General features: G+C 39.3%; 1 protein-coding gene across 1 annotated transcript in view; it reads right to left on the reverse strand.

The window, feature by feature from the left end:
* Positions 1-14,485, reverse strand: part of IDE (insulin degrading enzyme) — a 115,311-nt gene that overhangs the window by 83,500 nt on the left and 17,326 nt on the right. Inside the window, exons 2-6 of the mRNA XM_019555515.1 lie at positions 12,716-12,900; positions 10,825-11,032; positions 6,672-6,841; positions 3,509-3,631; positions 252-364 (exon numbers count right to left, since the gene is read on the reverse strand). Of these exons, the coding sequence (XP_019411060.1) occupies positions 252-364; positions 3,509-3,631; positions 6,672-6,841; positions 10,825-11,032; positions 12,716-12,900 (799 nt within the window). The remainder of the gene's footprint in view (positions 1-251; positions 365-3,508; positions 3,632-6,671; positions 6,842-10,824; positions 11,033-12,715; positions 12,901-14,485) is intronic.

Below are 14,485 nucleotides of genomic sequence, written 5' to 3' on the forward strand. Positions count from 1 at the left end.
AGCATGGGAACGGCAGCGGACAGTAAGCGGGCGCATGGGACCGCAAACAAATGTTCTGGGGTACCACACCTTCGGACCATAAGACGCACCCTCGTTTTCCCCCCACTTTTGGGGGGAAAAAAGTGCGTCTTATGGTCTGAAAAATACGGTACATTAAAATAACAGTAGGGAGTATAAGAAGTTATTGTTCCTACATGGCATTAAGGTCTGCACTAGCTAGTTTAGCTACACTAGGAAGTCTCACAACCTACCCGGAGATGTTCTTCTTGGAAAGGGTGCTCAGGAAATTCTGGTATTGGAACATTTTTGTTCTCTACCTCTGAGAATAACTTCACTACCAAACTAGTTAGCTCATCCAGGGATTCTGAAAGAAAGAATCGAGAGAGTAGCATAATCATTATCAAGAGGTTTGAGACTCAGATATTCCTGTTAGAAAAATAATTTTTGAAAGTTAGGTTTGCTTCCTCCCTTACATTTCAGAAGGAATATGTTATGTATTACTTTTTAAATTTTAACATAAGGCTTTCATTTTTTTAATGCAAGACCTTAACAACATTGTCATTGCTGGTTTTGTGGATTGTTTATGAAAGGACACACATTTTATTATCCAGGTCTCAACAGGGATATCAAAGTTCTGATGCACAGCTGAAGAATGGGAATGATTCACTTAAATGCTACGGTGTGTAAATACTTGTTTTTCTTATTAGGGCAAGGTCAATTTGCCTGGGTGATGGCTGTTGAGATGGCTTCTATTTTACAGTCCTTATGTGGACTAAGCACTAAGGTTGTGTCATAATTGCTTCGCTGTATGTTTAAACTTGTTACTGGTTTTACTTCTTTGAAGATCTATTTAAAAAAAAAAAATCACAAAGCTGTTAGATCTTCTCTTGAACCACATTCAACCACGTTTTTATTCTGGATTTTTTTTTTTAAAACAAAGTCTGAATTAGCAAACTTAAAATAAATTAAAAAAAAAAACAAAAACCAACAACCCCCTCCTTCCCAGCATTTACTATTCAAAATTTTGAAAATAAGCAATGTTTTAACTGCTCACTTTAGATTAAAAATGCATTAGGGCCATAAACTCAAGTAAAAGCACAGCTGAACGCTGTTTTTTTAAATGCTGTATGTTTATATTAATTTTCATCATCAATTAAAAGCACTGATTTACTGATGACAAATATTATGGCTAACCATTTACCAAAATGAGGTTTGTGGGTAGGGGTGAGTGCTTTCAGGGAAGTCCCAAGTGTTGAAGTCTCTGCCAGAAGACATCAGCACCCTGAATCTTGCCACTTTTAGTTCTTCTGCCAGACTCACGTTGGTGTAGACCAGGGGTGCTCAAGCTATCCAGTTCGGTAGGCTGGATGGGTGACATGGGGCCAATCCATGGGCTGGGTCCCTTATGAATTCGGTGTGCCGAGTCAGTCCGCAAGCACAACCCCATGTACTGGATCCAGCTGTGGCACATAGGGTCATGTGATCCAGCCCATGGTGCTCTCCACACAAGTCTGGAAATTGTTCTTGCTCCCAGAACAATTAACACTGTCATTGCTCCCCCTGCCACCAAATTTCCAGACCCATGGGGAGCCCCAAGGGCTGAATGACAATGCTTCGAAGGTTGGATCTGGTTTCCAGGCCACAGGTTGAGCACCACTGGTATACACCTTCTATGTGCAATCAAAGACATTAAGATAGAGGCTTGAAAAGTAAACACCTAAATTATCTCACTTGGACAAAGAGCTGTGACAGAAATGTAGAGAGTTTAGGCCCCTTTATAGTCATAATTAGATGCCATTTTGGTTATGTGACACCTATGTCCTACAATGATAGCTACTTTACAAATACATGGATAAAGAATATTACATAAAAAGTAGTTGCATGGGTATTTCCCATACAAGCAACATGAAAGCTACCTATCAAAAGTATTTCAACAATATTCTAAAAAGCAACTCCAAAGGATTTCAGCTTCCCTTCCTCAGTTTAAAGCACAAAAGATTGATTCTACCTTTTTACAGTCCAAAAACATTTATGGGTGCAACTAACATCAAATAAATTTGAGTGTTGGGAGTTCCCACTAAAAATTGTAAAAATTCAGAAATTTACAGTTTATTTTGACCCAATCTCCAAATAAAATAATTTTAGGCTTCCCAATTTAGTAGTGTAGAGATTTATTAATCTACTGAATTAATAAAAAATTACTCTGAAAATACTGCAACATTTTCTTTTACTGATGCAGGCATTTTTGACAAAGTCTGGAAGTTGTGAAGAAGAGGTAAAGCAAACTGATACAAGATAAAGTACTAGTACACAGCATAATGAATTGTTGAATAAATAATACAGGACAATTACAAATTCAGAGTAAAAAAAGTTAACAATTTTAGAAATATCAAAAATGAGCTTCAAAATACTACTAAACATAAATTGCTAAAGCAATCCTTGAAAGATTTCTGTAAAGCTGATAAATGAAAAAAACACCTTCCCTGAAACAAAATGACCTTGACTTGTACATAAACATAAATCAAGTTAAATTAATTATACCAGTAATGTGAAAAAATACACATTATTTATCCTTCAAATGCAATGGGATTTTTGTCTAAGGAAAGATTTGTAGTGATGCAATCTAGGACAGAATAATGTTAAGGGTGACCTGCAAGAAATTTAATGGATTGGATTATTTAATTCACCGTTTTTGTTACTATATAGAGAAATTCTTCCCCTCTCCATCTGTTTTTTATCCTGCTTGTTCACTAAAAGAAAGCTAGGTTTGCTATTTCTGTTGTAAAACACCATGAGAGGCTCAAAGCAAGCTCTTCCACCCTCAGAGTCAATCTCAAGTGCTCAATACTTCTGTTATAAAAGGTTCTTTATCTAATTTTTAAGCTTGTGGAAGGCAAAAGATAAAACTTTGGCACTTCCATCTTCGATTGTATAATTCCACAGTGATCTAAGATGCACAAAAAATATGCATCAGAGAAAGCTATGCATTATGCATGGTATCTTGGGACTACAGCTGCTAAAAAATATCTAAATTTCTAAAATAAAATTCTATAAGCCATTTTAAAAGCATTTTTTATTCAAGGTGTAAGACCTCATCTCTCAGGCAGCAGTCCAGACCAAGTCTGTTACAGAAAAAACCCCCTTAAAAAAAAATAAAAATAAAACAAAGAAAAGAGACCTCAGGACTTACAAAGCAAATATTACCAGAAGTACAGTGACAAGGGGTAAACTTGGACTTAAAATCTTAAATCTCCAGTTTTATACATATTAAACTTTGCAAACAGTGAGCAACCCCGCTGATTTCAGTGGGACTATTCACAGTGCACAAAATTAGATACGTATTTGAAGGATTAGGACATTACCCTCCTTTGTTTCACATTTTAAAGAAAAAGGCTTACCCGATTTGAGCATGTTTGATTGACTTCTGTAAGAGAATAATTATAACTGTATAAGAGTCGCACTCTTCTAGCATAGATAAACAGCTATCATAAAAGTAAGACACACTCACCTCGTCCTAGGACACAAATAGACATTAGATTTGATGAATAATAAGTGGAGTGGAACTTCAACAGCTCTTGTCTTACATCTATTCCTTCTTGGGTTGGTCTGGTTTCCAATGTAAATTTGTTCCCTGGAAGGCAAAAGAAAAGCCACAAAAATATTTAGTATTTTAGACTGCTACAAGTTATATGAATCTGTAAACTAAATAGAATAGGATAAACATAATTTATAAATATAAAATATATGTTTAAAACCTATGCTCTAGAGGCAGAGACTTTTTTTTTTTTATTAAGGGCATATAAAATCTTAAACTACTGATTAAAAGGCCCTCCCGGCTCATTAGAGCCAGTCTGCTCTTTTGTTCTCACTGTGGTCTCTCTTCTAAAAAGTAAGAGGAAAGATGGCCCTTTAACTAAATCTCTAAACTGAAGTCTTTCAGGCAAGAGTGGGAATCCAAAATTCTCTTTTAAATAGTCACTAGTATTGGTTTTTGAAGACTTTATATATAAACACTGTTAGCAATATTTATTGTAAGGAAATAGTTGAGTTTGATGTTAAAGCAGGGCTATTTTTTGGTGCAACACTAAGTGTGAAAAAGGAAAATCTGTGAAAAACAACTAATCCACAGCTGGATTTTAGTCAACTCCATTTCTCACTGCCATGATTCTGCAAGATTGAAAATAGAAGATAAAGTTCAAAATGCAAACTGCTATTCTTTTTGTCAACTCTTAAGACCAGTCTGACTGTGCACCTAAGCACAGACAATTCACAGAACACAGTAATCTCTCACAGAGGAAAAGGTGTGGCAAAGGCAAAAGAAAAACGAGTGCAACACAGGAAGAGATTAACATAGTATGCACAACAACAGGAAGACGTACATTACAAAATGCTTTCTAGACTGATTTACCAAACCCTTGGAACACAGTAGCAACTACCACAAATTAAATGGAGCAATGAGTAAACAATATATACATCAGTCTGTTCCAGATGTTACAGATGCATTCAGTCAAACCTTCATGAAGCTAAGTGAGTTCATGACATCAAATTTATTGCATTAATTTTAAAAAAGTGACATCTGAAATAAAAGTGGGCATATTTCTAAAGGCACATGTATGCAAATATAAATTTCTCTTTGCAAGTTATTTGTTATAAAAAGCTTGCATATTTTCTCCCCAGTCTGTCTTTTCCTTTGTTACAGCAATTTACTAAATTTTACAAACACCAGGCTGCAGTTACAGGATCTATGGACTCTGCCATTCCTAAGCCCACAAAACAGACACCGGATTGGGAAGAACACGTTAAAGAACTAAATTATTATTGTTTTACAACTGTGCTACTACTATACTATGGTCTTTAGTGGACAACTGTCAGAGGGTGTCTAGGGTGACTATACAAGGCCTGTTAGGGGACATAAGAGCAAATGTACTGTTTGAGCTCTTGCATTAATTGGGTGCTGGGCACATGGGAAAGCTGAAGAAAGGCTAACTACACTGAAAGGAAACCTCGAGGACTAGAATGCCTGTCCGGCACAGGAGCATCACAAGGAAGACTGCTGGCAGAGCAAGTTCCACAGATGACCTAATACAGCAAAAATGACACCCATTCTTGCAGCCCAGGAGATTTCATGATGTCTCACTTCGTCTGTAGGACTAAAGAAAGGGCTGTCAAAGATACAGCATTACATGAGAGGTGGCATTTGGGAGCCCTGTATGCATTACATCTCTTTTTAAAATTAAGGACCTGGTTATTGTTTTGTTTTTTAAATCAGTCATATATACAAAATTGTATTTTCAGAAGTATCTGATGGCAAATTCAGTGTCTAAACTAGTTCTATGTAATACAGAGCACTACAATTTTTAATATAATTACTACTGAATTTCAGCATATTTTAGTCCTCTATTTAAAAAAACTGATTCCGATCTTAACAAGCACCAAGTATCTGGAAGCATCCAAAAGTCTGGTAACTTTGCAAAACAGAGCTACTCTAAGAAGAATGTCCCTAAACTTCAAAGAAACATTTTCTGCAACCTTTTTATGGACATCTTTGACCTGCACAGGATTTAACATGATTTACTCCAGCACTGCTGCTTACTGGTTTGCAAGGGTTACTATTAAAGTCTGTAAACAGCATTGCAGAAAGGTGGCTCTACTGATTCTCATTCTGCTCCATTTGAGCTACTGCCAGAATTGTACTGGAAAGTGCTGCTGCCAGGCACAGCAAGTTCCCTATACAGATATGCCATAAGATCATAAAATCTGCTTTTCCTTATTATAAATTAATGACAGATCTAATTCTAGCCCCCCCCAATCAGATAGGAAATGACTTTACTATTTTTTCTATTTTTTTCCCCCTATTTCCCACTTCAGAGTCCTTCCTCTACTAAAAAAAAGTCGATACACCCTCCAAGTAATCTTGGCAAGGGCCTATTGCACTTACCTTGATATTCTTAAAAATGCTCTGCAGTGAAACGTAGGAAGGGAAATTCTATTAATTAAATCTAATCAAACCACTGCAGCAACTTAAACCTTTTGTATTTTTACATTAATGGAAAAAAATAGTTGATTACTATCCCAACACCAATATGTTTTTGAAAAGATTATGTCATTTGTTCCTTTAGCCATTTAAGAGCACTCACAAAACAAAAAACTTGAGCAACCAACTCAGCATATTTATTCAAGGCTTAAGTTTCACAACTGTCTGCTGCTATGGCCACCATGTTCAATGCTTAGATTGTCTTGATGCTTGTATCCATTAAATGCCACAGAGCTTTGAAAAGATTTTCAATTTAATATGAAAATGTTATGCAGCTTTCTTGTGTTAGGTTGTTAGCAAGGCTTTTAGCTGACAGTAATTTAAAACAGTTCATCCTATGTATGTCACAATGATTACAGTCCCAAATTGTTAAGACTCATCCCAAGTCATTTCTAAAAAGTATCTACAGTAGCAATTATCACAACCATAAAAGACAGAACCTTGGTGAATTCCAACTCTTGCATCATACTCTTCCCTATGTTTTATCTAGCTCTTCTGCTTGTTTGCTTGGTTTGGTTTTGTTTTTTCTTTTAAATCTAAGATGTGGAAAACATAATGAAGCATCACAACAAACAGGCATGAAGAGAAATGTATTTTATACCAACACTAATGGATGGATGATTATATTCTGACAAACCTGTTCCAAATTTACTGAAGGGATGATTGGGGTTTCCAGTAGCCTTTTCCAACTGAAACAATCTCCAGGCATCATTCATTAAATTCTTCTCATGCTCGGAGTCAACAGCATTCACTTCCCTATCTTTGCAGCTTTCATCAAACAGTGGGCACAGAAAAAACTGGGCAAACCTAAAAAAATTTTTACACAAGTAAATGTTACCTTAATTCAGTTTATTGCACAGGAAAAAATAAGAACAAAACCTAGTTTATCTTCTGAAAACTAAATGAATGTTTGAATTTGTTAATTAAGTAGGTAGAACTAAAAGCTAAGAACTGTGAATTTAGTCCTGGCTTTGCCTGTGATCAAGTCACTTAATCTCTATTTTTCAGTTACTCCACCTGTAAATTATAAATAATGATTTATTTATTAGAAAATTGTTAGGCATATTTTGTGATATGATTGCACCTATCAGCCCCAACAGAGATCAGATCCAAATTATATTAGGCTTTTGTCTTTGCCCCCTGGGACCATTCTTTTTAATATATGTAGCAGCCAGGAACAAAAGGTGGGGAAAGAAAATATTATCCCTGTTTTATGGGGGCCTTTACTTAAAGTCCATTAAAGTCAATAGAAAGACTTCCCATTTAATTCATTATGTCTTTGGAGACCATCCTAAATGTTTTGATCCAGATCACATAATCTTGTGGTTAAAACAAAGACTTCATTTACTGGAAGACATCTTGCAAGGTCAGTCAAAATATTATCTGAATATTATTTTAAAACAACTTTCACAGGAAGATTATGGTTCTCCCCTAGCAGACTTAACAGTTTTCATGAATTTAACTATAGTGTAATCATTTACATGCATATTTGATAAGAAAAAATTCACCTGACTGCACATCAATGCCAGTCCCTATTTGTTACCCATCTGCTTACATCATAACAAATAGAGGTGCAACAATATATCGGTTCATACCGTATTGGCTCTGATAAAAAGAAAAATTGACAATATCAGCAATTGGCTTTTTTTGGCTGATGTGGCCTATAAGGTTGCTGACAAATGCTACATACATGCACACGCAGCCAAGAGTACAGTCCAGCAGCTTGGAGATCAGCATCTAGTCAGTAAGTCTGTGGGGGGAAAGGGCATTTGGGGGGGAGGGGGGGCACAAATCAAGGCCTGTGCAGTGAGGGAGGGAGAGGGGATAGGGCAGGCGCTGCATAGCCCAAGCAGGGCGCAGGACAGAGCCAGTGGCCTGTGCTGGAGGATGGCTCCCACCACTGCGTGCACCCCTTGGGCAGTCATGCATATGCCCCCTGGATCTGTGTGTGGGGGCAAGGGTGGGCTGCCACTGTATGCTTGCACTCAGGGGCTGCGCCAGGCTCCTCCTGGTGGCTGTGACTGGGCTGGGCCAGGCAGGATGGGGCAGACAGTGGTGGTGCTGGGAGGAGGCTACAGGGGTGGCTCTGCACCCCCCCCATAGCCCTCCGCCACCTGCCCTGCCCCACCCGATCATAGCCACTGGCAAGTGCAGCCCCTGAGTGCAAGAATGCAGCAGCAGCCTGTCCTTGCCCCACACACACATCCAGGAGGCACATGCCCCCCATGGGTGCGTGCCAGAGCGGGAGCTGCCCCCTACATAAGTCACCGACTCCATCCTACGTGCCGCTCACCCCGTCCCAGGTGGGCAGCACCTACCCCAGCCCCAGCTCCATTCCCTTCCTCATTGCGGTGGGGGGTAGCAGCTCTCAATCTGCACGCCCCCCACCAGTGCCCTTTCTCTCCTCCATGCCCCTTCCTCCCACTGAACAGAACCCTGCTTTCCAAGTTGTTAGGCTACATATCAGCAATCAGATTGGTATCAGCCGATAAGGGTGGTCAATAATTGGCCATTGGTATCAGCCCAAAAAATCTTTATCAGCACACCCCAATACCAAAAACTCTTATCTGCATATCACTACAGTGCATACAACCTCTTGCATTCATAGGAACTCTTCTACTATGTAACCCAACTACTCTGTTTAATTACATAATTGGTGAAACTGATTAAGAGTGGTTAATATTAAGGCTTCTAAAGAAAAAAGGGAACTAGTTCCTGTCAATTTCAAAGCTGTTACTATAGGCCTACGGTACTTTTGAGAAACAAAATAATGAAGCTTAAGGAGACGTGAAAATCTTTGCAAACTGTTTCAGTAGCTAATGGGCAGTGTTTAGATTGAGTTCAAGTAAGTACACTACTCTGAATTCTCTGCAGTACCTCACATCAGGTCCAGAATGTTTTCAAAACCAATGAACCAGCACTTTTTCTATATTTTTTTTTTAGAAACTTAAAACAAGTTGCAACACTGGTGATAAATAAGAAAAAGAAATAAATATTTATTTGTAATGATTCATAATACTCATGATTTTTCCCAGAAGTAACATGACTCTCTATAAAAACTATATTAAAGAACATCGAGGTTGCAAAAGCTTGCACACAGAAATCAGGAAATGTATGAGTTACAGTTGCTTACGTAATCATAATTTGGCCCCTTTGTGCCTAGGCATGACAATATATTTTACTGTAGAACAAGTGTTGCTCAATTAATGAGCAGCTATTAAATGTTTTGTTTTTTTCTTGTATAATACATATTACCAATTCCTTTTTCATTATATACTGTTCAAACTTGGGTTTGAGGTATAACTATTAAATTTCCAGTAGGGCATTTCAATAGCACTCACCATTTTATGAATGCTTCACAAGTATTACATTTATGTTCACAAAAATCCTGGAAGGCTTATGTGAACATAAGTGTAGTTATTCGCATTTTACAAATGGGGAAGAGGCAGGGCAAGATTATGTTCAAAAGTATCTACTAACTTTGCTGACTCTACAAATTAGCATGCCTAATTTGAGACACTTAGGACATGATTTTGAGCTCAGTATCACATAACACTTAACGTGTTCAAACAACACAACTCCCATTGACTTCAGTTTCATTTGCATGAGTTCCATACTTTTGGAAAGAAGAGCTCCAAGACCCAGAAAATGAAGAACTTACAACAGTGAATCCCTGTGAAAAGTGAATCACTGTGGTTTAAGTAAGTGTTTCTCTACCAGTGGGTTGCAAAAATATATGAAAGGGTTGCAAACAAACTTTAAAAATTCTCTTTTAAAGAAGAAAAACATGGGAAGCCATGGTTTTTCCCTTGCAGGCTAGCAGAGTTACAGTCTGCAAAGGGCTGTTTGGGCCCTTCCCTAACCCATACACCCACCCGCTGCCCCGCACACTAGGGGGCTAGGCCTTGAAGCAGGAGGTAGCAAGTCAGGAGTGAGGGGCATAGGGTTGGAACTGGCCAACGATGTTTACAATAGAGGTGTGGTACAAAAAGGATTGAGAACCACTGGTTTAAGTAACCTGACCACATTCACAGAGGAAACCTAATGGTTAGTCCATTAGTTCAAGCAGCAGAGGTGTGTGTGTCTGTGTTCCCCACTTCCGATATATAGGGGAAGGAGGCAGAGGGAACTATTAAGGGAACATGAGGGTCTACCAGGTTTGCCCACGAGTCAGATCTTACTACTTATGCCTCTGCTCATTCCAGTCCCAATCTACCACTCTGAATTTCTCATCCCAGTGTCCCCTTGCTCTACGTTCACCTCACTCATTTCCAGTTTTTTCCAAAACAGCTACACTCCTCCTCACTCAGCTCTTTGTCTGCTAGCTTTTCTTTCCCCTCAGTTTTCATTTGTGTCCTCACTACTCACGTTTCTCAGACTGTCTTCTTTCCCAGTCTATCCCAGTTCTCCCCCCAGTACCCTGGTTCCTCACCACCACAGTCCTTCTCCTTTGTCCACCTCACAACTCCACTGGTCTTGACTTCTCATTCAGTGTCAGCCTCCCCCCACAGGCTTCCAGTGCAAATTTTACAAATTGGTCTTAAAAAATATTATCTCTTGAAATTTTCAATCCAAGTGATTAAAGTTAGACAAAGTTACAAACAGTTGAAAACATGACATATTGGGAAAGCATCTGACAGCCTTAACAGATGGTGCTGCCAGCCCTGTCCAAAATAATGGAAATTCTAATGCTATCAATCAAAGGTTCATATATAATTATAATTCAGAGGTATCACAAAGACCAACTAAAATTAAAAAAAAAAACAGAAATCAGAAATAAACACATTTACCTGTCCAGGGCACCTTCTAGGTGTTCATGTGACACATCAAAGTAATAGTTGGTGTGCTCTCCGCTCGTGAATGCATTTGAGCTCCCTGCATGCTCACTAAGAAACTGACTGTATTCATTCTCTTTTGGATATTTCTCAGTTCCCAAGAACAGCATATGCTCACAAAAATGACTAAGCCCAGCAATATTTAGGGGATCCGATAATGAACCTGGAAAGGGGAGAGGGGAATATGTAAACCAAATCACTTCAAATAAGTCATGTTAAAATGTTTAGGAATTTTTAAAGTTTTATTAGAAGTCTACTTACACCATCAGTGAATTACATAAATTCTGTAGTTATAAAATTCTGCTCAACTGCAGACAGAGAGTACTAGGTAGTTAACCCATATGTTAAAAAAGGCATCTTAAAATGAACAACTTAAAGAGTTTAACATGTTATACTGTGAGTAATATAAAGAAATAGCTCCTAAATTGAGGTCTGTGTACTACATTAAGATCAAATGATTTAAGAAAATTCTCTCAAGTTTGTTCTCCTGGTACAAAAAACTTGCCCATAAACCCCTGAACAGACATTCAAATGCTGAGCCATAGACTTTGCAATGCTGACACTGTGCAGCCAGGGGACTCCTGTGCTTACCTCTCAGAGTGCCTGGCAGGCTCCCTCAGTCTACCCAGAGACATAATGGCAAAAATGCAAAGGGCCTGACTGGCTGTCCCAGACTGCTCCATGTAAGCCTGTCTCCTCCTACAGCACAGCATGGATTTGCAAAGGAGGCACATTCTGCTCAGATGGAAAGGCAGAGTATTGAGTGACAGTCTCCTGGCAAGCTGGGGGGGAGGGAGATGAGAGCGAAGCATGTTGGGATGCTAAAGGACTGTGCTATGGCTTCTCTTAAAAGAGAGCATGTACGTACGTACACTTGGTGTCTCTCAGGAAAAACAACCAGGAATAAATCACTCCTGCAAGTTTCCAGGTTATTTTTCTCCTGGAGCTGTTTTGCTGGTAGAAGAGACTCCTAAACATTTGTACATTCACAGTTTCTCCTGGGAAAGGAACAATGCTCCCAGGAGAAACTGAATGTCTGAACATGCCCTATGTACATTGTGGAGATCTGGCAGGTAACATTGTTCTAGCTGCTTCTTTTTGTCTGTAGTAGCTATACTCTATAAAAGGATAGCCAAAGATACATTAAACACTTTCCAAATACTCTATTCCCAAGCCATTGTTGGGGTTTCTTCAGACACACTACATAATCATAAATAGAAGGGATGTTTGTCCAGAAGACAAGCTGTTATAAAGCTGGGTAAAAAAATACTGAGAAACTGCTATAAATCCTGAAACACAGGGTATCAGTTGAGCATTTGAGAAGCAACCTGAATTGGAGACAGCTTAGACCCACACCTTTGGTTTCCAAGGGCTTGGGGGGTGTGGGGGAGGCATGATGAAGGTCTGCAGTCAAATCTGGAATGAAGACACAGCTGGTTGCTAAATGAATAGCTTTTAAAGAACAAGCAGTGCAAAAGATAAAAAGTATAAACAAAAAGAAAAATGGGGCAGTAGAGATCTGGCTACATGCCAGAGCCACAGTTGGGCAGGGGGTGAGACCTGATGTAACAGCATATGATGCCTGGAGAACTGACCAGACCCATGTCACAGGATGCTTGGCGTCTACAGATAATAGTGAACCAATTCAAAATAATACTTGCTTTTCCAGGTATCATTCTGAAATATTTAAACCAGCTTAGCAACTGTGTATGTCTGTCTGCTTCAGGTTTAAACCAGTCAAAGGGTTACATGCATCATTGTCCCTAAAGTAGGTCAGATTTTTCTTCATAGAAATGAACAGAAGTAATTATTTGCAATGTAAAACTGAAAAAAGTGGATTAAATACCTATATGTACATCAAGTGCTGCTGAAGACTTATCTGTGGTGGGGTCACTGATAAGCAATGACTTAATGCCATTTGCCAGTTCTAGTCCACGATACTCTCTCTTATCTTCAGGTGACTTGATAATTTCATTTGTTATTCTCTTAATCGCTGAGCTTTTCATTTTGCTGTTGATTTCTTTCTGAAGCCTAAAAAAAACCAGCAAGTGAAATTTTAAAATTTATTTTCAGTTACCTATTTTAGAGGGTAAAAAAAAGAGAGATAAAGGAAGAAATCTAGTAGAACATTTAAAACCTCCCATATTGGCTTAGTTATGGCCCAGAGTCGAAAGTGTTGAGACTATTTAAGTCCTATTAAAAATCAGGCAATTACATGTGGGAGTAAGTCACATTATTCACTCTACTTTAACTTCTACTTTTACAGTAATTAAAAAACAGTTTTGTAAAGAAACATGTTATCAACCCTATTCAATTGGAATAAAATTTAGATTAACTCATTTGCCACAATCAAGCCAAATCCTTCTTTAGCCTACAGAAAAAGGCATTTTAAATCTTTGTGTTGTTATTTAAGTTTAAAAAAACTAAATAAAAAAAAAATCAGAAGAAAAACATGAAGTAATAGCAGGTATACTTGGCATCCTGAATACATCCACTTTGCTCTGACATAACACCCGTCATCAAAAAAAATATAAAATCAAAGAATTTAACAAAAGAAGGATGAAGTCAAACATGGAAGAATTAAGCAACCTGCTCAAGATTCTGTAGTAAATCAGCAACAAACTAAGGAACAGAAGCATACTCTCCTGACTCACAGGAACTAGGGATGTGAATGGTTAAACGACTGACTGTTTAATGAATCCGATAAGCCCAGTGATAACTGGTTATAGCTTACTGGTTATCTTATATAATGGGGAGCAGGGCACAGTCTGGCAGGGAAGGGGGGAGAAGGGAAGCCTCATGGTGCTCCAGCAGGAACAGGAAGGTGGCAGGGCAAGAGGAAGAAGCAAGGAAAAGAGGTGAGGGGAGACTAGTATCCATAGCCAGTTTGATCCCCACCCTTCCTCCCAGTGCCCTGGTGGTTGCAATGAGTGAGGAAAGCCCCTTGCCTACTGCTGCCATCCACAGGTGGGCTGTGATGTTTGGCAGGGTTTGCTGCCACCTCCACCCCCACTGCCTCCTTAAAAGGCCCCAGGAAGCAGCTCCAGTAGCAGCTGTCCCCCAGCGGATCTGTGTGCAGACCCCAGCTCCCTGTGCTGCTCCAAGAAGACTGCTGCAACGCCTCCGCCACAGCAAGGCAGGGCAGGGGCTGGCCTAGGGCTCCACAGCCATCAGCCAGAACTATGTATGTGTTATTGGTTAACCATTTAACCAATATAATCAGAGGCAGAGCTGAATCAGGGTGACCGCCCCAGGCCCCACAGATCTGGGTAGAGCAGCGGCAGAGTGGAGCTAGGTGGAGTGGTAGCTCCACATCCACCTGCTTGTTTCCCCCCTGCCAGATGCTGGCAGCAGCTTCTTCAGGTCTGGGGCCCATGGGATTGGAGTGGGGGCAGGGCCCCACATGGGCTGATTTCTCCAGGGCCCCGCACTATGCTCGGATTGCCTCTGATTAGAGGATATTAAATGGATATTTTTTTTAATTATACTTGCATCCCAAGTATCAGGAACTACTACTAGTAGTAGTACACAACTCCTGAAAATTTATGCTGGACTAATGAATGGAGTCTCATCATACGTGCATTTAACTTAAGCGAATTCAACTATACGCGCTCAG

This window comes from Crocodylus porosus, unplaced genomic scaffold (assembly GCF_001723895.1).
Source record: "Crocodylus porosus isolate Cpor-Errol unplaced genomic scaffold, CroPor_comp1, whole genome shotgun sequence".
NCBI lineage: Eukaryota > Metazoa > Chordata > Crocodylia > Crocodylidae > Crocodylus > Crocodylus porosus.